Here is a 25,646-nt window from a genome sequence, read left to right as displayed (position 1 = left end):
GCAGTAGCCAATTATAATACTGTACGGTATTATCTATGAATAGATCTGTGATTGTTAGGATAAACAAACAATACAAAGCTACCTTCTAATACATGGAACTACGATTTACGGAAAATACAAAGAATGGGATGGAATTATGGAAAATAAAATAATGTCATAACAGTGCAAACCCACACACATTTTGTCATTTAGATTGTTTGTATTGCGGCAAAATTTGACTTCAACTGGCGGAGCCATCCCGGACGTTATTTTCACCCCAAATCATTACAATTTCGTTTGTGTCTGAGGGCTCGACCACGTCGTTTTTACGCCACTATGCCTATTATGCCCCTTCTGCTCAGACATTGATACAAAGTCCATTTTTTTTTAAATTGAATGTCAAATTAATTCCCACCCCCGTTATGGACTTTTTTTTTTTTTTTAAAAGAAATACGGTACATCAGACAGATGTAAGCTTCGATAATATGTTTCCAAAAGATAAATCTGGCATGGGGCAACGGAGCTATGGCCTACTCTTTTTTCGATTTTGAACTGCTAGGGATCTTTAATGGTATACTTTCAAGGCACCCATTTTTTCCGCGCCATCCGAACGATTGTACACTTTTCATTGTCAAGTCCGCCGTCATGCGCCAGTAATATTGGAAGACCAGAAACTTTACATAGCATTAGCGGTATACTTTCTAATCAAAGTTGGAGAACATGTGGGAATAAAGACCAACGCAATAACAAAAAGTCGGGAAACAGTCAGTAGAGAATTCTCGAAAACATACAAGCAAGAAACATGACTTGCATAATATACAATTATACAGCCCTATCATTTTACATACATCAGTCGACCCTATTACATACCACAGACAGAGTGAGTTTCATTTCTTATCTTGTATCTGGTCTTGGAGTAACCTTAACACTAACAAACGCAGTAACTGCATACAGTATACAAAAGCTTTAGCAAGGGTATGTATTAATATCTATATTGCGTTCTGTATGTTATTTTTTTCTAATGCAGCATTTCACACACACAAAAAAACAAAAAACAAAAACAAAAAAACAAAACGAATAAATAATGAAAGTTTGAAATTTTAATATTCATTTTATATTTGGAATAGTTTTATTATGATTTTCATACATGAAATGAATAACACCTGTATATTTAAAATGAGATTTACTAGGTATAGTCAAGCGGACTAACATTGACTAGGTTTTGAAATCGTCCAACTGCGGGTATCGCAAGGAAAGCGTTGATTATTCCTGGGATATTTTGAATCGAAGAATAATATCAAATATGTCGCTGTTTGGGCTAGATACTCCTCCTAAATATTGAATACTTGACGATGGGAAATGAAATTAAGCTCATACTAGTCCCAAATGATCATTGAAGTATTGTGTAAACGGTAAACACCCCATACCTTTCCTTCGGAAATTGCACGTTATTAGGCAACATTTAACACCCGTCAAAACAGAACGTAGATGAGTAGGACTGTTATATACATGTATATAGGATGTGAACCTTTCGGACTGAAGGGGGTATTCATGTTAGATATTCTTTAGCCACGGATTGCATTCATTGACTATTAAATCCCTTCATTATAGTCGAAGGTAAATTAAATCTGAAATAAAACCAGACACATTTATATCTTCTAATTATTAATATGTTTTATATAAAACAAGAGTTTGGCAGACAGCCATTTTCATATTCCCTTGTAGTGTATGATCAACTGTAGCTTTATATCAGTGCTATGATAAAGATGAATTGAATATTATATAGGCGTGTCCCCAATAGGCAAATACCTGAAACAAGACCAGTGTTAATAAAGTTATGCGGTATTCATTTCTTTTTTAATTATATTTTTGCATACACCAGGATGGAATATTATCCACCCGAACATTAATGATGTCCAACCCTTTGCCAGGGCAGCGGCATTTAAAACGTCCAAGTCTATACAGGACATATTCTTCTATGGTAGTCGTTGGGAAGAGAAGGAATTTGAGGCGTCGATTACATTTTTAAGTAGGACCACTTGAACTAATCAAAGTACACCACTGCAATATCAGAAAAAAATTCAAATTCCAATTATGTAAAATAATCCGAAAAATATATGAAAGCAATAACAAAATCTTGAACTGTTTAATCGATTAGATTATCATATAACATTAAGTGTAAATGGCATGCACGAATCAAATATATAAATCATATAGAAATTTCTTCAGACAGAATATCCTTAATCTTAACAGCTGGTGAAGGGGGTAGAATGACCTATACTAACGACCTTTTCATGCTCATCACATTTCAATCTCGGCATCGCCTCATATCCCGACAGGCATTTCGTTTGGGAGCTTTCCATCAGTAAGCCAGTATTAGGTAGAGACGGGGTTTCTCTGTTATACCATCAAGGTAAGCTATATATAACATAGACATTAAATCTGTTTACAAATTTCACGTCTGTGCTTGCATGCTGTTCTCCGCTAGTACCATCTTTTTAACACTCTCCTTGAAAAATCGCGTACAACAACCTTTATGCGAATCTGTTTTGCATTATCACTTGAAAATTTAATTAAGCATACGAAGAACTAAGTTCTTCAGGATAAGTTTACTTTGTCAATAGAGAACAACTTCTGGACTACCTTTCAATAGTTTACACATCTACAGATAGCAGACGGTTGTGTGTTAAAGTTGTTCAAGGTAAATATTATATCAGTTTTAACTATAAAATCATCGAATCTCACTTTGTCGTATTGGTATTTGTTTTTTTTAGAGGTGTATGTTTTGACCTTCAGTATAATCTTGTTGTCTAGATCTCAACATCATGTCAAGGTTTCATGATATTGTCAATCCATAAATAATCTTCTAATGGCACATCTTAAACTACAAAATCTTATGTCTTTTTATAATGATTTTTGTAATTTGTTCTATGTAAAATTGGAATTGGCAGTCATTTTGATACGAATTGCCTAAATCTAAAGTTGAACAAACCACGTTATATATTGTGTGTAAAAATAGCTGCCAGACTACTGAAAGAACTTTTAGTACAAAATAACACATGATAAGCACAAGGTCCGTATCTATATATACATGTATATAGCGGGAGAATGAAAGATATCTCTTGCTGTTAATAAACGTATTATTCAATATACTTTATATAGGGAAACATTTAAATTTTCTTAAATCTTCTAAAGGTATTATTTAATATACTTTATATAGGGAAACAGTTAAATTTTCTTAAAACTTCTAATTGTCTTAATTAAATGAATAAAAATCTTAGCTAACTATCAATGGAGCTCAGGGCCAGATTAATCACATAGAACTACATCACCCCATGCCAGCATACTACACGTGCTTTGGGTAAGAGAAATTAATCAGTAAATTGACCGTTAATGTTTGTCTGATAACACACCATAGGTTATAGTGTGTCTTGATTCTATCAATCATAAATACTAACCTTATCGTCATTAATGTCATATATCTACATATTGTAAGAATGTTATTAATACAAATTACTTCTTTGAACCGTGTGGAATTTTAATGCTATAAATGTTTTCAATTTTAATGCTACAAATGTTGTTTTCAATTTGAATGCAATGATGTAATAATTATACAATACTTTCCATCCCATTAGAAGTACAAAAACAGACCAAATCGTGAAAAATCCGAATAACATTTGCCAGGAAGGCATGTGTTGAACTTAAAACTGTCCAAATTAGGGGTATCAATTGCTCCTGAAAATTTAAGCTACATTAATTCATCCTGCCAATATGCAAAATAATATCTATATAAGATAAAATAAAATGGACGACTTAATGATTAAAAAATAATACACAATTCATTTATTGTTTATAGACGATTGTCATTGTGGTCGGAGTTTTAAAGACACATTGTTTTGATCAACTTTGTAGAGTTGACCAAAATCACCAGCGTACATCGTCAAAAGTACCGGCCAGGTTATAGATCCTTGCGTCATTCCTCACGGTAACATTTTGGATATGACGGACAGCGTGAACAGTGCCGGATACAGCGCCCATTCTTGCTGAACACCATACTCTATCTCACATTGTCTTCTTCCGTGAAAAACATTTGGTTATGACGGATTGCAGGAAACCAATATGAACTATATCCATCATCATAAGATTAAAACATTCTTTTAGCTAGTAGTGATTTGTATTCGCCAAGTCATCGTTTTCTTGGCTGTTTTTTTTCTTTCTCAAAATAGAGGTTCTTTTTGTACCAAACATCCTATATATCATGGTGAGCAAGGGCATACTTGAGATGAATACCTATAATATCTGTTAAGCCTATCATCCACCTGTTGAAATACAAATCTTGTTGCCTTTGTTCACGTGTTAAACACGTTTATTATATAAATACCCTTTACCATTTTAAATTTATTCAAACCACATGTTCTAAAAACGATGACCAGACAGATATTTATTCAATAGAAGTTCAGGGGTTCAACCGAATAGGGATATCACTTATGTATGAAAATAATCATATATACAGGTCATCCATCTGTATATTTTGAAGTTTGTGTACCAGATCATATTATTCTGAGATTCTAATGGGAATGTTGCAAGCTATATAGTTTTATGTGTATTGATAATGGTATATGTTAGGATGTAACGATGTTTGTGTGTATTCATTACGTTATATGTGTAAGTGTGTAATGAAATGAAATGAAATGCAGTTTAACGTCCTACTGTTCTGCTCCTAACCTGGGCTAATGAAGACGGGCATACGCCATACAGTGTGCTATGAAGGAAATTTTGCCCGGACAGCGGCACGGCCTACTCTTGTATCGAATTCCAACTGCCAAGGGATCTTTTACGTGCACGCCAATGTGTACACGGGACCTCGGTTTTTCGTCCCATCCGAACGACTAGACAGCTTTCCTTGTCAGTCCCTCCGTCCTGCATCACTGACAAGGGAGAACCACGCCGGAAAATCTGGATGAACTTTCTCGGCCAATGCAGGGATCGAACACCCGACCTCCAGGCTAGCGAGCTAGCGTCTTACCCACTTAGCCACGTGATCATCTAGTGTGTAATGAGATGTGTATTCATTACGTTATGTGTTAGGGTAACGATATGTATATCAATTATATTATGTTTGTTAGGGTGTAACTGTAACGATTCGAGTATGTGTCGTCATCATGTTGTGTGTTTGGCGTGTATTAGGGTGTTATCAGAGTTATTTGTAGGCGCTAAGGTTAAAAAGTATTATGTTTTGGATGTGTATTAGGTTGTATATTGGGGTGTTATCAGAGTTATTTGTAGGCGCTAAGGTTAAAAAGTATTATGTTTTGGATGTGTATTAGGTTGTATATTGGTCTGAGTTCTATGTATATTCCGTAAAGTTATATATTTGTAAGCGCTAAGGTTAAAAAGTATTATGTTTTGGATGTGTATCAGGTTGTATATTGGTCTGAGTTCTATGTATATTCCGTAAAGTTATATACGATTGTACCCTGTGTGTATTATTTAGTCTGTACATGTATATTCAATCGTTTATAGGTGGATATTAGTTATTATAAAAGAAATAAAACAATACGATATCTGAATCTTATGTGGAAGCAGACGTTAAACACCAAGAACGAACGAACGAACGATATCTGAAAATAAAACTATTGATAATTTCCATATACACAATATTGTTATAAAGATGATTTATAACAATTTTTATATCAATGTTATTTCGATGCGCACAATAAAAATGTTACATGTCTAAAGTCACATATATTTGTTAAGAATATGTCGTTTAACTAATTATTCACAGGAATGAATGTTCTAATTATGTGTATTCACTTTTTTAGCTCATGGAAATCAATATGTAGTTGTGGTGGGGCGGTGGCAACGAAAAAAAAGGGGGTGGGGAAGGTCGCCAGTAAGCCAGTTGAGGTTTGTGGAGCGTTGTGAGCCCACCTTGAAAAATTGTGAGGTTTTATCAACAATTCTACCCCAAACTATAAGTAGAAGCATCCTTTCATGTCTGGGGAAGGGGAGACCTCAAGCAAATATTGCAGTTTTAGGCGGTACTCATATTTTGCGCTGTCGACACCTTTGCACAGCTTACTATAAAACCAGATATTTTATCATTTTTTAGCCAATAAACCCCCGATTTTGAACCTGTTTTGTACTTAATTGTTTTGCAATTCTATCCCTAGCTATCTGTAAAAAATATCCTTTCAGGGCCTAGGAAGCGAAGCTCCCGACAAAGGTTTGCAGTTTTCAGGACGTTTGAAGTTTTAAATTCCATTGACAACCCATCATATTTCGCGTGTTGGTTTCCCATTGGAAATCGTCATTAGGAACCAAAATATTGATCATTAATGGAACCTTCTGCATCCCTGTGCTGAAAATAAAACCCCTTTAAAACATAATAAGCGTATGTGCATTATTTTTGTCAAATTATAAATGAAATGAAATGAAATGGGGTTTAACGTCCTACTGTTCTGCTCCTAAACTGGGCTAATGAAGACTGGTCAAATTATAAGGATGTCGATCTAGTAAAATGTGTATGCCAATAACTGTGTTTATCTTATACTTTATACTTCCTATTTTTCATGATATTTTGATTACAGAATGAATGACGTAATATAGGTGGATAAACATAACAATTGAAAATGGTTTCTTAGTTTAGCGGTGATTCACACCGAATACTTATAAATAAAAATTACTCATCCTAGTCTATTTTTCTCTTAGTACAAAATGGTTACAATATCATCTCTTTACTGAAAACAATATAATATAGATCATGCCATTACCATAATAGATACTGTTCTGTAACCTTACTGATGATCTCAACACCCACCGCACCGCCATGACGCATCCCACCCCAACCACCGGCGTTTTCGTAAAATAAATTTAATTCTATCTTTTTTTTTTACACAATCGTTTGTTCTGTAGTTTTTCTTGTCTTTGCTTTGTTGTTTAGTTGCTTAGTTTTGCGTTGTCTGATGAAGGGTGCTCTAACTGTTTAATGAATCAACCTAAGTGTTTTCGACTACGGGTATTTCTATTTGTATCGGACACTTGTAAACGTACAATCGAAACTTTTACTTTTGCTATTATTTATATGCATCTGTAGAACACCCGGTACCACATCCCGTTTATCTCGGAAGTTCATACAAACATCAACTATTGTTGTATGTTTGTAATTAATCCATCTGACCATCGCATAACCTGGTGGTAATTGCACCGAGGTTACCTCTATCAGGTAGCTTTCGTTTCTGTAATCAACTTTCCCTACAAATAGCTATATTGGAGGTGACGGGTGTTGGTTGAACCCATGAAAACACTTCTGTTTAGTTGGGACGTTCACATAGCATAATTGACATAGTTTTAAAGCTAAAACATGTCTGATGTTTCATCGGTATTGCATGTTTACTTTACATATCTGTGTATATAGTTTTTTTTATTATATGATATATTTGGGTGTGTTCGATTACCTTATCTATATTGATATAAAGTAGATATGGTTTATGTTTTTTTCTTATATCTTATCTATTCTAACCTCTACCATGTGTTATGTGATTTTATATCATCCTGTGGATAAAAACGAATATAAGTGTCTTTCGAAAATAAAGAACTTTCATGTCGTATCAATCACTCAATGGATTTTCCTTTTTCGATTTATTAATCCTAGTGTAGTGTTAGGTATGCAAGCAACGAGATTATTTAGTTTTTACACCCATAAAATGGGAATTCAAAAATTGATCCGAGGAAAATGTCCTTCATCGCAGAACTGTAGGTCGTGAAACCTCATTTCAGATCATTTCCTTACATTTCTCTATTTCACTGAACAAATCTAGCGTTTAGTCCAATAAGGAAAATCTTTTGGTTTTAAACCTTTTTGGATGGTAAAGCGACGACTTTATGTTGACGGGCGTATTATATCTGTATATAGGCGTATTATGTTGTTGTTAGTTAGTTGTATTTTACGTCCGCTTCCACCGTGGTGATATCGCAGACAAAAGGCGTATTATCTGTGTGTGAGCTTTTTATCTGAACGTGGGCGTATTATCTGTCTGTGGGCGTATTGTTTGTATGTGGTAATCCATGTTTTATCTGTATACGTCTGATATTTGTATCCGCCCCGGCAACTAATTGATTTAAACTGGGAACTATTTGTATTCTTCTAAGAATAGATTTTTCATCATGATGTAAAGCAAGGGTATTGCTGATTAATTCTAGTACAGTTCTTGATAAATGGCTACAAGTTGATTATTATGTAATCTTAATAAAGCCGATCAATAAATCAATTTGGGAAATACAGATGCTTTAATACCAGATGTTCAGTATAAAACAGGATGACTAGTTGTGTAGATATCTTGCTTTACCAACGAGGAGAAAATAAAATAGAAACTATTTTCATTCTCCTGAAGGCTGGGCGCCAACCAAAAATAATACCACTCTGACATATCTCTCGATATACTTTATTGCGAAGCTATCTGGCAGTCATTCTCGCCCCCTCAACTTTAAACACAAAACTAACCACTATAGATATAATATCAACAATTTACAAGTGAGACCCGAGAAGGTTACCTGGAATATTTTGAGTCATAAATATTATTATCAAAAAAGACAATTGATGTTTCTAGATTGTCGAATCCACCCCACACGGTTCAGTACAATTTGTTAATTCTTAATTTTTTTTTAGACCATCGAAATATAAATTTATACTTGTAGCATGGACTGAGAGATGCCTGATAAGTTAGTTTTTAAACTTCCTAAATATTCTACTTGTCAATTTTCAAGTTTGCTTTATAGTGTGTAACTTTGTACTCGTTGTATTGTATATACTATTTTAACATTTCAACATCAATATGCTATGGTGTTTTGCCAATGTATTTAAAATATAGTCGTATTACCCAATCTAAAATTAAAACTTTAAGTTAAAACATTGATAAACAATCCTATTTTTTACGGGTTCTCCTTTAAACGACTAATTTATGTGTGATTTACCAATCATGTGTAATTTCAACCTTCACTATTTTTATTGTTTAACTGCCATAAAAATCATAGCGATATACAAATTATTCTGAAATTTTTGCGTTTAAAATGATACTTTATTGATCAAAAATGAACCGAGCTACCCATGCACCATGTCTAATTTTATAATGAAATGAAATGAAATGAGATGAAACGTGCTACTGCTCCGACTCTAATTTGTTATAATGACTGAAAGCCATTTTCATGGGAAAGTTATAGATTTTATCGTTATGCTGAAAAATGATTTAAAACATGCACGATAATAAAGCATGGCAAATTACTGATGGAAAATAGTATCCAACTCGAATGATTTATTACCCATTTTATTGCAACATGTACCCATGTATCATGGAAGGCAACATACGCCATAATGCTAAATGATTTCCGCCATAGTTGCTCTATAATAAATAGCACAACATGTATATACATCTATCATATACTGTATGCAAGACCTTATTTAACTGTCTCAACACCTGGTAAACACCTGGCCCTATATTAAGAGATCCACCTTCTTAAAAATAATTAAATATATAACACCCTAGGTGAAACAGATGGGGTAAATACTCATGTAGGTTTTGTACTATCCAATGTTTAATTTTTCAAAATTTAGGCATGTAATCGTAAAGTTGATCCAGAAATAAATCCCAATCCAGTCTATATTAATTTTACTACCGGATCGGAGGGGGGGGGGGTGTCACAGTGGTTGAGTGCAAAATCAGACGATTCATTTGGTGACAGAGAGATTCTAATTTAGGTTTGAAAATATGAAGGTCACCCTCAAATCGCAACGAAAGCTTCAGCATTGATACGATTGACTGGGGATACGTCACTTTTGGCTAAAGAGTTCTCATATAGCCCCTAAACGACCAGCTAGGATTCGTACCTGAAGTTTGAAACTTATCTTCTGTTTTATCTAACTTGTGTTACTCGCCTAGTTACTATCACAAGGTTAAACCGACACTGGTTATTCTGCCAAATACATGAAAATTCTACAGAATCAGCAGTATTGTAGGAAGATATTACTATTATAAGTCTTGTGTGTGATATGAACCGGTGTTATTTATGTTGTTCTTTCAATCGTGTATACATAATTATCTTGAACTCATTGTTTTGGTTACACAAACAAAAAGAACAAAACTGAAGCCATTATGCGAAACAGAAAGTTAAATTAGATTTTAAGTTGGTTGTATGGTGCACAGATAACAATTTTTACGATCGAAGATAGAGCAAATTGTATTGGACCTTTTATTTCATAAAAGTGATTTTCTAATGTTGACGTAGGAAAATGTGGAAATCTGCCTTGGCAATATTTCCGCAGTAGCCGCACAAAGAGAACTATAAGTCTATGAGAAATGCCTTTAGATCCAAGACATAGAATCTTTAAGCATAACATTTTGATGCTGGCGATTTGCATGTAAATGCCATTTAGAAGATAAAGGAATTATCAATGGCTGTATTATATTTCTGGCGAAAGTTTTATAACCTATTGACCTTTATCAAGTACGTCAGTGATGTTAACATTACTGTAGTAGTGCCATTGGTTTGAATTCTAATAAAGGTAACATCCCCAGACAAACCGATTATTTATCACTATCTAATACCAATCATTGTACTGACTACCTATATAAATATACTATAGAAATTAGCCATTTTACCTCATGGTTATTTAACCTATATATCTCTACTATATATATTTTAACAATTGTACTATTTATTTTACTACTAAGATAATAATGAAATTTGATTAAGGGGAGGGTGAGAAAAATACGGGATTTCAATTAAATTGAGGTCAGTTAGTCAAAACATTATAACTTTCGCCACAATTTTTTCTAATAGTATTTAATGTAAAGTCACTTGACTGATACACCCATATTTTACAGTCCGTCCTGGGGTTGTTCGACTGGTCCTAATAAGTATAAGGAGACAACTTAAGCAAACATGGGGCATGATAGCCGAGCAGTAACAAAACTGGATACTCAACTGGAATGTTCCGGATTCGAATACCGGCATGGGGCCAGGTTTTCTTGTCGTTGATGGCACAAGGATTAGCCGAAAGGACCCCTGCGTTCATATTGGCGTGCACGTAAATAAACTCTTTTCGGAACTATAGGCGGAAACGCAGCTGTCGGGGGAAAATTATCCTACCTCGTATTGTGCAAGCAACCGTCGAAATAACGAAAATAAATATAATGTTCGTCGTAAAATGACCGAGGGATTGTGTTGATGAGGCATTGAATTTCATTCGCTTCCCTAACAAAATATACTATTCATGCACCGAAACCATGTAATCAATCTACAGGTCAGAGTTTGTGAGGTTTTTTTTTTTTTATCAAACTTGATGTGATTGTTCGGCTGGTCATATGAATAGTCACTCCGGTCAAAATTTGGAGACTTTCGAAATCTTTTATGAAAAGCTAATGAAAATGTTCAGTTAGTATAAAAACAGAATCCTGTCGATTTTTCACAAAGTATTCAGTATGTCATCGACACCTTGCACATTCCTGGGGTCTGTTTCACGAAATTTTAACTAAGATAAAATCCAAATTTTAGTAATTTGATTGGATAACATTAGATTGATTTTAGTGCTTATCCAATCAAAATTGAAGTATCTATTAAAATTTGGATTTTATCTTTAGTCAAGATTTCGAGAAACAGGGCCCAGGTCTAAGAGTTTTTGAAAGGGACTTATAACTTTAGCAACATGCCCTCATCTTGGCTGCCTCCCTGTACAAAGCTTTATTTTCATGTGAATATGTTTATGTTATAGGCTTCCACCGGGGTGATTAATATCGCAATGTATATTTTCTCTGATTTGCAATACCATGTTTAAGAAATTAGAAGTTATGAAAAACTAAAAAAAGATATAGTTGAATACAACAAGACATTAACGCACTCCAAAGTTGTTTGCCCAAATCACTGTGTAAACTAAAGACACCCCTATATGATTAATAGTAATAAATGTAAATAATACAGTTGACGGTGAAATATTAAAGGCAGAAGAAAACGTGAATTTAATCTGTGTTAACCGTATATTTATATGTATGTATTCTGTCAGTTGTTTATACCTACTGATAATACATTTACTATGCTTTTGATTAAAATAGAATTTAAAGCCATGTGGATCCCATCATTTCTCAAACGTGATGTTACTCGGATACTAACTGTTTGCTTTTCCTATTTTCATAACAGACTTCTGCATATAGGTAAGAGTATATAAATTATCTCCTGCAAATTACGCTTTAACAATCACAACATACATTATTTTTAAAAAAAATAAATCAAAACAGCATACCTTTTAAAATATGTAAAACATGCCTGATTGTTATGTTTTGTGTTTATGATCCGATCAAAGTTATATTTATGTCAAAATAATCTGTCTTTCGAAAATATAAGTTATTAATTTTATTGTCATATTTTTCTCATCAATTTAATGTACATGTAGTTCGATGTGCTGAGTACGGATTTATCGCGTCCTTTATTCTGTGGTATACTAATAGACACAGTGGGGATTTTGTTCGCATTTATCGCACAATAATAATAATGATTATATTGCCGTAATACATGTATACACCGATGATAAAACGTTCATAACTTTTAGACGAAAATGCTCATTACTGAGGCCATGAACATTGCACTGAAATCTGTAAATCTCATCAAAAACGAAGCCAAAGATTTATTTTTTGGTAAACAAGTTTGTGAGAAAGTGGTTGCCAACTGTATAGCACCATGATGATATGGTTTCCTTTCCATATCTTCTGTAGATTTTCTTTTTATCTAAAACGATAATTTCACTCATTTATCAGATTGATCTAGTACACATACATTTTACCGTTGACAAGCCTTCAAAAACCAACAGAAAACTTATGGCTGTATACTAATTGTATGTTTCGATGTTTGGTTGTACTCGAGAGAATTATTAGGTATAGTGTTGAATTTCTTTCCTTTCTTTTCTACCGCTTCAGTTCTAGATTTTCTCGTGTTCGCCATCTCTAAACTAATTTATTTGCGCGTTACAACCATCGTCTGTTATGTTCGCTTAGCATAACTCAAAAGTTTTCATCTAAACGACATACCACGATGAATCTAATCACCTCTTGATTGCATCTCAGTATTTGAAAGTAATTTTGTTACAAGAGGAATGTCAAAGCGATCGACACTGTCGTTGATTATTTATAGTGATTTTGTTTCAGGGCCAGTTGACATCAGCTCAGAAGAACATTGCTGTTTGCAGTCAATGTGTTCGGAGTAATGAATTTGAAGTAAACAGTATTCCAATTGGACTGTGATTTTAATCAAGGTGTATTGAATAAATACCTGGCCCAATGGGCAGCGGAGACAGACAGTATATAACCCTGACGGGAGGTGCTCCCTGGGGATTTCGGCTTCAGGGTGGAGGACACTCACCTCTTAAGGTTTCTAAGGTAAGCCGATATTTTACTATTTTTATATAGAAGTTTTTGTTAAATCTTTTATCGTTTCATGGTATAGGTACATTTTATACCTTCTGCCCTGTGGGAAGGTTATCTAATTGAGCTTTCTACACTTTTAAGGACGTTTAAAGCCCAGTTATCCTTTGTCAGCGGATGCACACACTTGGCCGGTTGTGACAAGTAGTAGTGCCACTTTGAATGAGACAAAGGACGAAGGACAGAGTTCCACATGTACGTGAAGGATCCCCGAAGGAGAGCCGCTGGAAACATTCTTCGCTCTCGAATATGTAAAGTGTTAAACCCCGAAACCATATCGCTTGTTATATCTGTGTTTTGTTATGCAGTTCTTCTGTATTATCTCACAGTTTAACACTATAAATCATATTTCGTATCATCAATGTATAAATGATGCTTTTTGGTGGCTCAGTGCGTAAGACGTTGACTCGCTAATCTGGACACCCAGTGTTCGATCCTGTTGTGGGCCTTGTCAGTGGTGCAGGACAAGGGCCTGGCAAGGGACAACGTTTCGTCGTACGGATGGGACGAAAAACCGAGGTCCCGTGTACACATTTGCTTGTATGTAAAAGAGGCCTTGATAGTTAGAATTTGATATAAAAGATTAGCCCAGTCGGAGCAAGACAGTAGGCCGTTAAACTCCATTTCATTTCTGTTTAGATTTTTATTTTGTTTTAACCTTGAAGAATTCTTCATTTTTCGGGACCCACAATGCAACTTGGCAACATCTTTTTATTACTTGGATTGATGTATAACTCAATACCTGAAAAATAAAGTATGTGTTAACCGTTCGCATTCCTAAGATGTACGTTAGGTTTTAGTGTTGTGTAGATTTTCGTGGTTTGTGTTATATCACAGAAAGCGAGGATTTCTCGACTCGTGAAGTAGCACACGAGTAGTGGAATCACCGACCTCGAGACGAATGTTTTGTTCTATTGCGGGGGGTCTGTTCTCTTGGGGTTCCCTTGTTGGAATTTTTGTTGTCGGTGTAGAACAGTAGGACGTAAAGGCCCATTTCATTCATTTGTAAGGGAAATTTTGCTCGAACAGCTGCGCTACAACCTACTGTCTGGGGATCTATAACGTGCTGTCAGTGGTAATACACAGCACATCCGAAGGACCGATCGTTTGTCCTTGCCCGACCCTTCGCCTTAAACCACTGACACAAGGAAACCAGGGTGGAAAATACCAAGGAACTTTATTGGTTATCACCGACATGTATCCCTGGATCTTCTGGTTAGTGAGCCAGCTCCACATTTAGGAGCCAGCATGTCTCCCACACACAGGCTTGAAATCCGCTTGCTGCATTAACATCCATTGTCCTGTCTACTGATGATGATTTCGTAATTGTCAAATTTTCTAAATGACAAGATCAAATGTGTAGTAAACGTGTTTGAAATCGGAGTAATTGGAGACAAAGCCCCAGGTCCACCATATTTAGGAGACCACTGAGGGCCACACACAGGTTCCATCGGATGACTGATAGATTCTAATTTAGATTTGAAAATATGAAGGTCATTATCTAGGTTCTCATTCAGTCCACAATCGTGTGCCCTATTTTAACTAGTGACTAGATTAGTTGTCTTCCGATTAAAATGTTTTGAGAGGGATTCGAGGCAAACCTTTGATAGATTAATTAGTTTGAAAATATGTTTTTAGTCCAAATATATCGTCAAATCACGGGAAGGCATCTTTAAAGGAGCTAAATCTCTTTTCTTTGGCACCTAGAAATGGACACAGATGGGTCGCAACGCATATAATAATGTAATATGAATGTACATGTATCTAAATTCATTTACATTCAATGGTTCCTATTTTTAATGTAATTTCTAATCAGTTATGTTCGGCGAAATACACGAAGAGTCCAAATTGAATGGCAGTCTTTGGCGTCTGGTTATTCCAGTCTACACCGGTAGTATTCTCCTGTGGGATATGTTTAGTCTCGTTTACTGAGTCGCTTCATTACAAATGACAGTCAAAAAGCATTCTGGCGCGATTCGTGTTACAATTTTAAAATTTTCATTTTGTCTTATATATTGAATATCAGGAGCCCAACTTTTCACGTTAAGATAACAACATCAATGTTGATTTAAATTGACCGATAAGTCGTGTTTGCAATGTCGAAGACTGGATGATATTGATTTAAGGACTTGCCTCCTTTAATTGCAGACCCTGGCTGTGTCGCGAATCAGCCTAGGGTGTAATTATAACTTTTGTGCTGTATTTTGATCAAGGATCAGACTGACATTTGATAATTTTGATATATTTAATTAATTCAACTATCTTTAAAAATCAAAACATTGAATAAGCGTCAATGTGTTAAAGACAAGTACTAATTAGTGGGCTTAATATTGCCAACACGAGCCAGATTCTTTCAATAGCATCCAAAATACTACAAAAACAGACCGACGAAGACGGGTATGTTATAGATATGCATATTCCACATATCAAAATTTTTAATTTTCATAAAAAAAGGACAAAATTCGTAAACTGTTACCCAGTACAGTGAATATGATGTGTAGAATATAATATATCTTTTCAGTCATTTTTTTTTAAATACACAAGGTTCTATTGCCAAAAAGTTATAAGATCACTAATGGTACATCACATCGATGCCAAGAGCTTAAGTCCATGAATAACTGAATATATAATAAATAATGTTCTATTTGCCTGGTTGGTTAAATGGTAAGATATAGTATATTGAGTGACATTAATATAGCAGGCAGCAGGTTATTTCAGGTATTAGTCAAAGAAATCAGTGGATATTATATACAGGTGCCAGCTACATCCACAAGAATTTCATTTTCGATAGCTAAGGTTACAGCGAGGTTCTACGTTATATATTGATAGGCGAACGTTAATTTTCCGACTACATCTTTTACGATGCTGTAATTCTTATATTATGCAGTTTGGCAAGATAAAAGAATATAGGCTATTTTATTGATGTTTATACTGCATTTTGGCACGCGGCATAGGTCGGGGGAGTCAACGATTATATTCCGTTACATTATCGACACAAGTTTCAGACAATAATGGGTTTTTTGGGTTTTTTTTTATTATTTTGCTTTTTTGGTATAACCAGTTCCCTGCATAAGTTGGTAACTAGAATTAAAAGAAGAGTAGACAAATTTTCCCATCGCATTGCACACGTAGTCGTAGAAAAAGAAATAAAGGTTACCGTTTGTGTGAATCCACTCCTTATCTGGCGTAAAATACAGCCAAAAGTACTGTGTCCTGCTAAGAGATTTGATTGTTCCATCCTAGAAATTAAATATACGCCTGTTACGGGTTCGAGGAGACACGGACGGTTGAAGAAAATGCGGGGCCCAATTTGGGAGGTCCGAAGTTACAGGATATGAATAACTTTAACTGGGTCTAAATTCCTCCATATTTAAGGCCAACTACTTCACAATAAGTAATTGATTAATACACCACCTGGCAGCCCCGCTGCCAGATTGCGTGGAAAAATATTAAGTTGGTGAACTGCGGGACCCAATTTGGGGAAATTTTCCAAATGTGCCAAAAACCGGCCCTGCGAGTAGCCTAGTGGTGACCTGAGGCTATTGGAAGACTTTAGCACAGCCGACGTGAATCACCCGGCTTTGTTTAGCGATGACTATGACACCATTCTCAAAACAGTGATACGCATGTTCTTTCTCGAATTTCTCCAAATGCCAAGAGCACATTTGTAAATAAAACCCACCTTAAAATAACGTAACTAATACCAAATACTTTGAGTAACGTTAAGTGTCATGATAGTTCCTGGTGCGAAATTCGCTGTTTGACATAGGGCTGTGAACCGTTATCTAACTATAGTCAACTATTACTCTAGAAATAAAAAGTGAAAGACATCCAGTTGAGATTATGAAGACCCTATTAGGGGAATCGTAGGACAGAGAATATTTTGGTTTTGTTGTAGCATGCTAAATGACTTTATTAACTCAATTGCTTGACCCTACATTTGTTAAAGAAAGTTGTCAATCAACGAGATATAATAATATCGTTCTTAATCTGTTCTAATCTTTACACCAGATGCCATGTTCTGTAGTATTCATTTTACTGGTGGCTATTTTGTAATGGGGGTTTAACGATACAACTGACCACCTGTATGATTTATCAACTCTCTGTAAATAACAGTAAATATATTTTCATGTATATACGTACAGTCAGGTGGCTATTTATTTATCAAGGACATGGCAGAATATTTTATTTCAATTTATCACATGGTTCATCTGCTAATTATTTGTTCTCAAGGCCTCTTGTTATTACTATTTCTTATCATCCCACCTCCGTCTGTTCACCAAACCTATTTGTAAACCACATCATTAGCGCAGTTATAAAGTCAGCTTAAGCGAAGACCCAATAACGAAGACCCTTTCAAAATGGTAAAATTCTGCCCGGTCGGCATCCACACTACCTTGTCCAAACTCTACGTACTGCATTAATCACCCAGGGCCTGTTTCACGAATTTTTAACTAAGATAAAATCCAGATTTTAGTAATTTGATTGGATAATATTAGATTGATTTTAGTGCCTAGCCAATCAAAATTGAAGTATCTACTAAAATATGGATTTTATCTTTAGTTAAGATTTCGAGAAACAGGGCCCTGATCATACAAGGAAGCTTAGTGAATTTCTGTTATTTCAGGGTCCTTCGCAGCCCCTAGCATCAGAGCAAGTCCGTGCGAAAACCGTGCTCTGAGAAAAGAAGACGTGCTATGAGAAAGTTTCAATTTGATGAAAGAGGCGCGCCAGGTATCACTGAAGAGAGGCCCATCAATGTAACAAATCCATATATTTTTGACAATTTAAATCTGAGTTAATTCGTTGTTCTGTCGCTATGCGCCGCGTCTACCATGTGAACAATCTATCTCAGTCTCCCATATTTCGAATTCTTCTTGATTCAACTGAATTAATTGTTTCTGGATATACGCTACATGAGGAGGTATTGGATTTATTAAAAATATCGAATTTCCGTCGGATCATACGTAGATATACACCAAATTGACGCTAGAGACCTAGAATTAACTTTGCCAGGGGGACGTGCTCCGAGAAAATTTCCTTAATATAGGTCGTGCCCACACCATCGTGCGTACTGAAATACAGTGTCTGATGGAACCTTTCAGTACCATTCTCGCTCCGATCTATTGCGTTGCTCCCGGAAACAATTGACGCATAAAATAACCGAAAATCCGACCTGCTTGTCGTATATTTGCATTGCTCCTGCCCGTTATCTTACAGTCACGCTAATTCCAGAACCTGAATAGCAGACAATCCCAAAATGTCGATTATCAAACCAGGAAGTCACTAGGGTGGAGTGTGAGTTCAGAGGGCATCATGCACGGACCACGACAGCCAACTAATGTTTGGTTAATTTATTTCATAAAACTATTTTAGTGCGATTAACCCGTAAAGTACTTTCATTGCTGTATTCGACCTATTGCCAGATTTCTATATCTGTCACAGAATATTATTTTCTACCTGACTAAAGGGATTGGGCTATTAACTCTATAGAGCAATTAGATTCACTATATCGTGTTGGCAGCGTTAAGTGTTTATAACTAGTTTTATATCTATTCCAGTAAGTCGACCCCGTTCTATTTTCAAACCTTGAACTTCATGCACCAAATAATTAAAAAGGTAAAACGATATGGATAACATTTATAAAGAATGCAAGTGGTTCTAATATTCTAAAAAAAAATACACGTACTTTAAATAAAGTATTGCAAACTCAATATAAAGATAGGCCCACGGGGGAGTTGGGTTTAACGTCCACTTATTATAATTAACATTTCTATTCAATTAATTCTCATAGGCGCAGGGCTCTTTTGCAATTGTGGGAATCCGGAGATTCCATAGATAATTCCACAAGATGAAGCAGGCAAGCACACTCCAATTGTCACAAACAATGAATCATAATTGACAGACTAGTCATTCGCTTAGCAACTTTTAGGACCATTCTGCCACCCAATCCCCCATACGTCAATCGAAACATGTACATCCCAATTCAATAATGATCAGAAAATAAAGTCAAAGTCATCGTCACCAGTGTATATATTATATATTATTATAAAACTGGCCATGGATACCAACATTTAGATTATCGTATTTGAAATATTTTCTGAGTGAAAATACCATTAGATTTAGATTAGTCAAGTGCACGTTGTTTAGGATTGCCACGTAGAACCGTGAAACACGTCAGCGATAAACGTGTAAATTATTTATAGGGACACATCACATATATGAATTGTTTAACAAGGATAAAGGATCTGTAATGAAGTGTAGAATGAGATTGTAAGAAAATCAATTATCACATGCCAGTTGGTACCTTTATAAGCAATATTGAACGAGTATTGTCTAGTTTTTAATAATTCATATTGCTATTATAATAATACATTATGTGGAAGTATTTTATAATTTAATATAAATATATGAGCGATTAATGTTGCCATAGTAACATAACAGTACATTAACATTTTAAGTAGGTGTTTAATTTGAATCTACTACAGAATGTAACATAAATAATTCATAGTCCCGTTGGTCTGGCTCTTTCAGTGGCATTGTGACTAAAGATGGATAGCAGCCAGATGTTTCTACTTCTGATACACACACAGAATACATTGATTGAAAACCGAATCATTTACCTTCCTATAAAGATGCACCCCATACATTTTTATACATAATTATGGAAATCAAATGAAGAGCCCAGGGGAATATCGATCTAAGTCACTTTTTCCATAAACCCCAGTTAATGGCGCCATCTGGTAGCAAATTGTGTAAGCTTTCTGTGGAACAATCAATTTCAGGTAAAAACAAGCAGCGTCACATCGAACCAGGGCCTCCTGTAATGACCCGCCAGTTGTTTCATGCATTCTTCTCGTCTATAAGTTTTCAACGTTTTATGCGAAAAGACAAAATGTGACTTAGATCGTTCTTCCCCTGGACTCTTCAAATGTTGTGTCGAGGACATGGTAGGCTTATTGTTTTGGACCCAACGTTTGACAAAATTTAATTAGTTTCGTTATTTTTATAGTTAAGAATTTCGTTTTACTTGTCTTCACAACACTAGGATCTGGAAGTGTTGTTATATAACCCGTGTTTTGGTTGCAGTGAGGGATTAGCCAATGAAACGATCTGTTACGGCGACTTGCTGGCGTGCGATGCACGAAACTGTGGGCAAACTATCAAAAACGTCAACGCTGATTGATTAATCAATGTCTGTGACGTGATAGGGTCAAAAGCCGCTCGTACGACCCCTGACGCGACCTCCCACTAAAACCGGTCAGATCTTCATCTAGTGTAGGACATCGAAAGTATAAAAAACAAACGAAATATGGTTCTGTATTTTAATGTGCTAATAATGAAAGACTCATTAAAAAGGATCGTGATAGTGTCCGTCAAATTGCCCTGTTGGGCAAATCATACAAATTTTCCTATGAGACGCCCACACTCACTTTAGGTCAAATAATTTAAAAGGAGCGAAAATCATTTATATCTTGTAGATCTCGGCAGACTAGAATATGCCATTTATTAGTATTTTTGGGAAATATCCCAACTCTCTGTTATTAACCGTTTCTAATTTGATCTCAGTTGCAAGGGGAGGGGGGGGGTAGAGTGGGGAAACTATTGTATGATTTAAGCTATGAAAGTTGGGATACTGTTTTTAATTAACAACTGATCTACCACGGTATGTCCCCGTATCTATAATAGAAAGTCGAGTTATAACAGATATAAGTATTCATATAATGTACAGTATTATAGTGATTGATGGACTATACCACCATAGCGCCAATATTATTTGGCAAATCTGGCTAAAAGTCTGTGTTTATACGACGGTAAATGTGTTTTCATATAGGGACTATGTTGAATAGTATCCTTTTATAGTTTATTTTTCAAATCTATATTTTGGGAAAACCGAGCCCGTATTAATACGATTGCCGATTGCGAGCTTAGAATATTTCTTACGTCGTTGTGAGTTACCGGATGAATTTGTGGTTGGTATATGTGGTTGCTCTATAATCTCTGTAATGTAACATACAATGACACTTTTCTCTGATCTTTCCATCCTCTTTTTCATGAATACCTCCTCATCGTCCTGGATGCATACTTTTTATATACAATGACACTGTAAACGGTTGATATATAACTTTAATATCAAGATGCAAAAGTAAAAACATATTAATTTTTATTTGTGATCTATCCAAAGTGTAACAGCCAGTAATGTCTAAAATAGGGATGTCATGACCAACAGAGTTATTACCCTTTGTTCCAATTGACATTTATTTATGACATTTTTGTATACATGTATGCATATTAATCTGCATAATTAAAATGCATCTTTGTTTTCCATTTTACAAAAGCATTCAATGATGCACTATTTAAGATTTAGAAAAAGATCGGTCTGTTCTTGCTATAATCATTCAATAAAAGATCATGAAAAGGGAATATATATTGAAAATTTAAGTCAAATTAGTTTACTCTGAGTGAAGTTAAGAGTGTTCGAAGCTTTGACAAGAAATATCTGATTTTTGAGTCGTCATGATAACAAACTAAGTCTCGAATTGTCAGTCCTTTTCTTGAGTAATGTCCATTTCAACGTTGCTCGATTATATGGCGCGGATGGTCCAATCCATTCAATATGCTAGACAGCCGATGATCTAGAGAGTTGATTATGGCTTTGTCATGTGAATAAATGTCTAAAATAATTTACATAGCATTTTAAGTCAGACAAAAGACTGTCAGATTTAGTTCTTTCATAATGCATCTTTAATATTATATCATCTTGGAACATCTTCTTTATAAAGAATTTTCTTCGGGAATTTTTTTTGAATATTTTTTATGCAGTTAACTAAAGAAAGCTGAAACATTTGATGTTAAGCAATTTGATTATAGCTATCAATTAATAAACAATACTTGTTCAAAATGGCAGAACCTATAGCCAATTATCATTGGTAATGCATTTTACACTGTCGATATAACATGAAAGTTTATAATCCATAAGTCGACTTTTCTATATAAATATTATGACAAGAATGTAATAAATGGCTGTCATGGCAACCAATAGTTACTGTTGGCAACGTTTCTTACTGAGGAATGGGGTTTATATTAGTTACCATGGTAATAATCATTACCAATACATTGTTCATGTTTTAATACCTATTGTATTTATAGTTCTTGTTCTACATATGACTTTGTGTTTTGGTGATGTGAAATGTGGTTAACATATTGATAGACATGCAAAGTACAAATCATTTTGTCCTCACCAAAAACTTTGTTTAAAGGGCCAGCAAGTAAAAAATAAATCAACTGGTTAGTTTAAGATTATATTCAAAGCGAAGACAATATTTTAAAACGCCCATTCATACAGGTGCATAGTGATTTTGACTAGCTTTCTTATCGGTTAACAAGGAATTAGTCAAGATTATTCTGTCTTATCTGTTTGATGAGAATCCTTACAGCGACGTCAAGAGAATGCCTGGCCCCGACCCCTCCCCTTTTGTTATAAATATGTTTTAGTATTATGTATATTCTTGTCTTCTGCTACTTTGTCCTTTTAAATTGTGGATTGCTATATTCATAAACTTCTGACTTCAGGGTCAGTATAAAGAACTTGGTATAACCCGTGTCACTATTAATGTATATTTGTCCCTTTCATAATATTCACTGATTAGCGAATTATAACGAATCTCTTAGAAACAGACGGTCCTTAGGTTAAAATTTGATGTTGACTGCAAATTGTAATACATGTAGTAAAACACAGATAGGTATTGACAACAGACAAATTGTTGACAAAACGGAAATGGATTGGGATTTAAAGCCGTACTGTTCTGTACCGACTGGGCTAATGAAGACGGGCATACACCATGCAATGTGCTATGAGGGGAAAATTTGCGCTTCGGTCTACTCTTATTTCGAAATCCCACTGGCAAGTCTTCTTCTTTTACGTACACGCTAATGCGTACACGCTAATGCGTACACGGGACTTTACGTTGTCCATTCAATTCCCTCCATTCTACACCACCGACATGGGTGAATCACGCCGGATAAATCCCGATGAACTTTCTAGGCCAACGCAGGTACCGGACACGGTACCTCCACGTTAGCGAGCCGACGTCTTACCACTGAGCCACCTTAGATTCTCTGAAACGGTCTTGGTTACAAACGGTCCTACTAATCACCGACAAGAGAGTTATTTTCGGGAGACAAAAGCGCCCCACGCATTACAAAGACTGACGACAAGGAAAGATGGATACTTCTAAACATCACATCCTTATATGCATGTTTTACACTACAAGGGCGGATCCATAGACCATGAATAAACGGGGAGGGGTGCACGAGCGGCAAAGGCACTCGCTGTGAGCACCAAAGGCGCGAAGCGCACAATACGGGCTCCGGGTGGCGTCCCCCCCCCCGAAAATTTCGAAACCTAGAAGCCCAGAAATAATGAATTATAATGGGACTTTTTCAATCAGAAATCTAGGAAAATAGTTCAGGTAGAGACAGGCAGTGGGAACAGTTTCTTCGAGAACTAATGAACAGCAAAACGAAATTAAGAAAATTAGTTTATTAAAACACCTGAAACACGAACTACTGGTGTAGATCGAAGCCGTCATTGTACATTACGATCTGTGACTCGTACATAATTGAGTCGGCCCTCGCGTGTGCCGACCGGTGCGCCCCCAGGATTCAGATGGGAAGTGGCTGGGGTGCCGAACGTGCGCCGGATGCGCCACCACTAGACCCATCGCACACTGATCAGCAGTGAATATTCGCTAGGCCGCTACAATCACTGATAAGGATGACATCCATGCGACTTAATGAGCCACAAATTTAAATTCTAAAACATTTTTTTTATGTATTAGAAAAATAAATAAAACCATTTGAAGTATTTGTAGGTAAAAAATATTTCCTTTTTATGTATTAGAAAAATAAATAAAACCATTTGAAGTATTTGTAGGTAAAAAATATTTCCTATTTAGTGGAAATGGGTATTAAAATGAGTAAAAGGCACCATTCTGCCCGAATCAGTAACCTCTTATGTAAACAATGCACGCGCCATTAAGCCAATGATTGATGCCGCGTGATGTGACGTCACGTGTTGAAGGCAGTCATCTTTTACAGAGATCTTAGAAGACTTTCGTAATTCTCTGTGAACCAGAGAGAGAGAGAAATGGGGTTTAACGTCCACTCGACACAAACTAGGTCATTTCGGGACTAACATATGGTTTAATTTCATTTCAATAATTCGCTTGCGCGTAGGGGTCTTTAGCAGTGGGAGGAAACCGGAGGACCCGGAGAAAACCCACAAGGTTGGACAGGCGACCCTACTCTCTGTGAAACAGATTGGATCCGCACTTTACTATGCTCAAATTCATTACTCTTCGTCAATAGTATCATTAGGTATAATGTCTTATGTTATGTCGTTTCAGATCCGGAAGAAGTCTCAAGCAAATGACTTAGGCCTTCAAGAGGGAGATTCACTTATCAGTATCAATGGTATCTCAACTCGAGGTAAAAGTCACGAGGAGGCCATGGAACTGATAGATTCGGGTGGCACCAGGTTAACCCTTGAACTTATCAGGTAAATAAAATAAAACAGAATAAAATCACTTTATCAGTAAACATTTGATAAAAACACATTCCTTGCCTTTCAAAACCGAACAATCGGAATTGAAAGTTTGTGCTTTCTCTAGAAAGAATCTTAGATTTTTTTAAAAGCATGTGTTATTTGATTGGGAGCTTAAAGGTTGGGAAAACCATCCGCTTTGCCATGTTCCTGAAGCAACGACTGCGATTTTCACAACACCTTGCCGTTGCTTGTTTACTTCACAATTCCCGAACTGATAGCGTCCAATCAGAGGTTGTGACATCGCGACCTCCACGGAAACCTTGACATTGAATGAAGCTTGAACTTTGCAACTCGATTATCACAGGTAGGCATTTTAGCTTGAACGTGCGAGACTTGGTATTCGCGACGATCGAGGAATCTGATAGGCTCACCCAATCGAAATAAGTGCCGCAATATGCAGGGTATTACGTGAAGACCTTGATACGATGTACGTAGTTAAAGCGAGATCAAGCCTTCTATCATCGGATTTCTCGATGATACCATGATGACTTGTGAAAATTTTAAATTTTGAATGTTGTATATTAGCTTCACTTCTGTCCGTCCCTTCGCCCGTCGGTATGTCGTTTATATTATTCTTCAGCACAAGAGACTAC

At 35.8% G+C, this 25,646-nt stretch overlaps 1 protein-coding gene across 5 annotated transcripts in view; it reads left to right on the top strand.

Annotated features, from left to right (window-relative positions):
• The first annotated feature begins 826 nt into the window (after window positions 1-826).
• The window catches only part of LOC126812198 (synaptopodin 2-like protein), a 36,024-nt gene continuing 11,204 nt past the window's right edge, over window positions 827-25,646 (top strand). For 2 of the 5 annotated variants that reach the window (XM_056098703.1, XM_050538447.2), the window contains exons 1-3: window positions 12,744-12,899; window positions 13,170-13,400; window positions 24,854-25,005. In XM_056098703.1, the coding sequence (XP_055954678.1) occupies window positions 13,302-13,400; window positions 24,854-25,005 (251 nt within the window). In that variant the 5' untranslated portion in view covers window positions 12,744-12,899; window positions 13,170-13,301. Of the gene's footprint in view, window positions 955-2,275; window positions 2,393-2,458; window positions 2,681-12,743; window positions 12,900-13,169; window positions 13,401-24,853; window positions 25,006-25,646 lie in introns of those variants that run through there. The other 3 variants (XM_050538450.1, XM_050538446.2, XM_050538448.2) reach the window with 3 other exon arrangements.

The sequence above is a fragment of the Patella vulgata genome, chromosome 2, assembly GCF_932274485.2.
Source record: "Patella vulgata chromosome 2, xgPatVulg1.2, whole genome shotgun sequence".
Lineage (NCBI taxonomy): Eukaryota > Metazoa > Mollusca > Gastropoda > Patellidae > Patella > Patella vulgata.
Note: the sequence above shows the minus strand (reverse complement) of the source record. Positions and strands in the feature narration are given on the sequence as shown.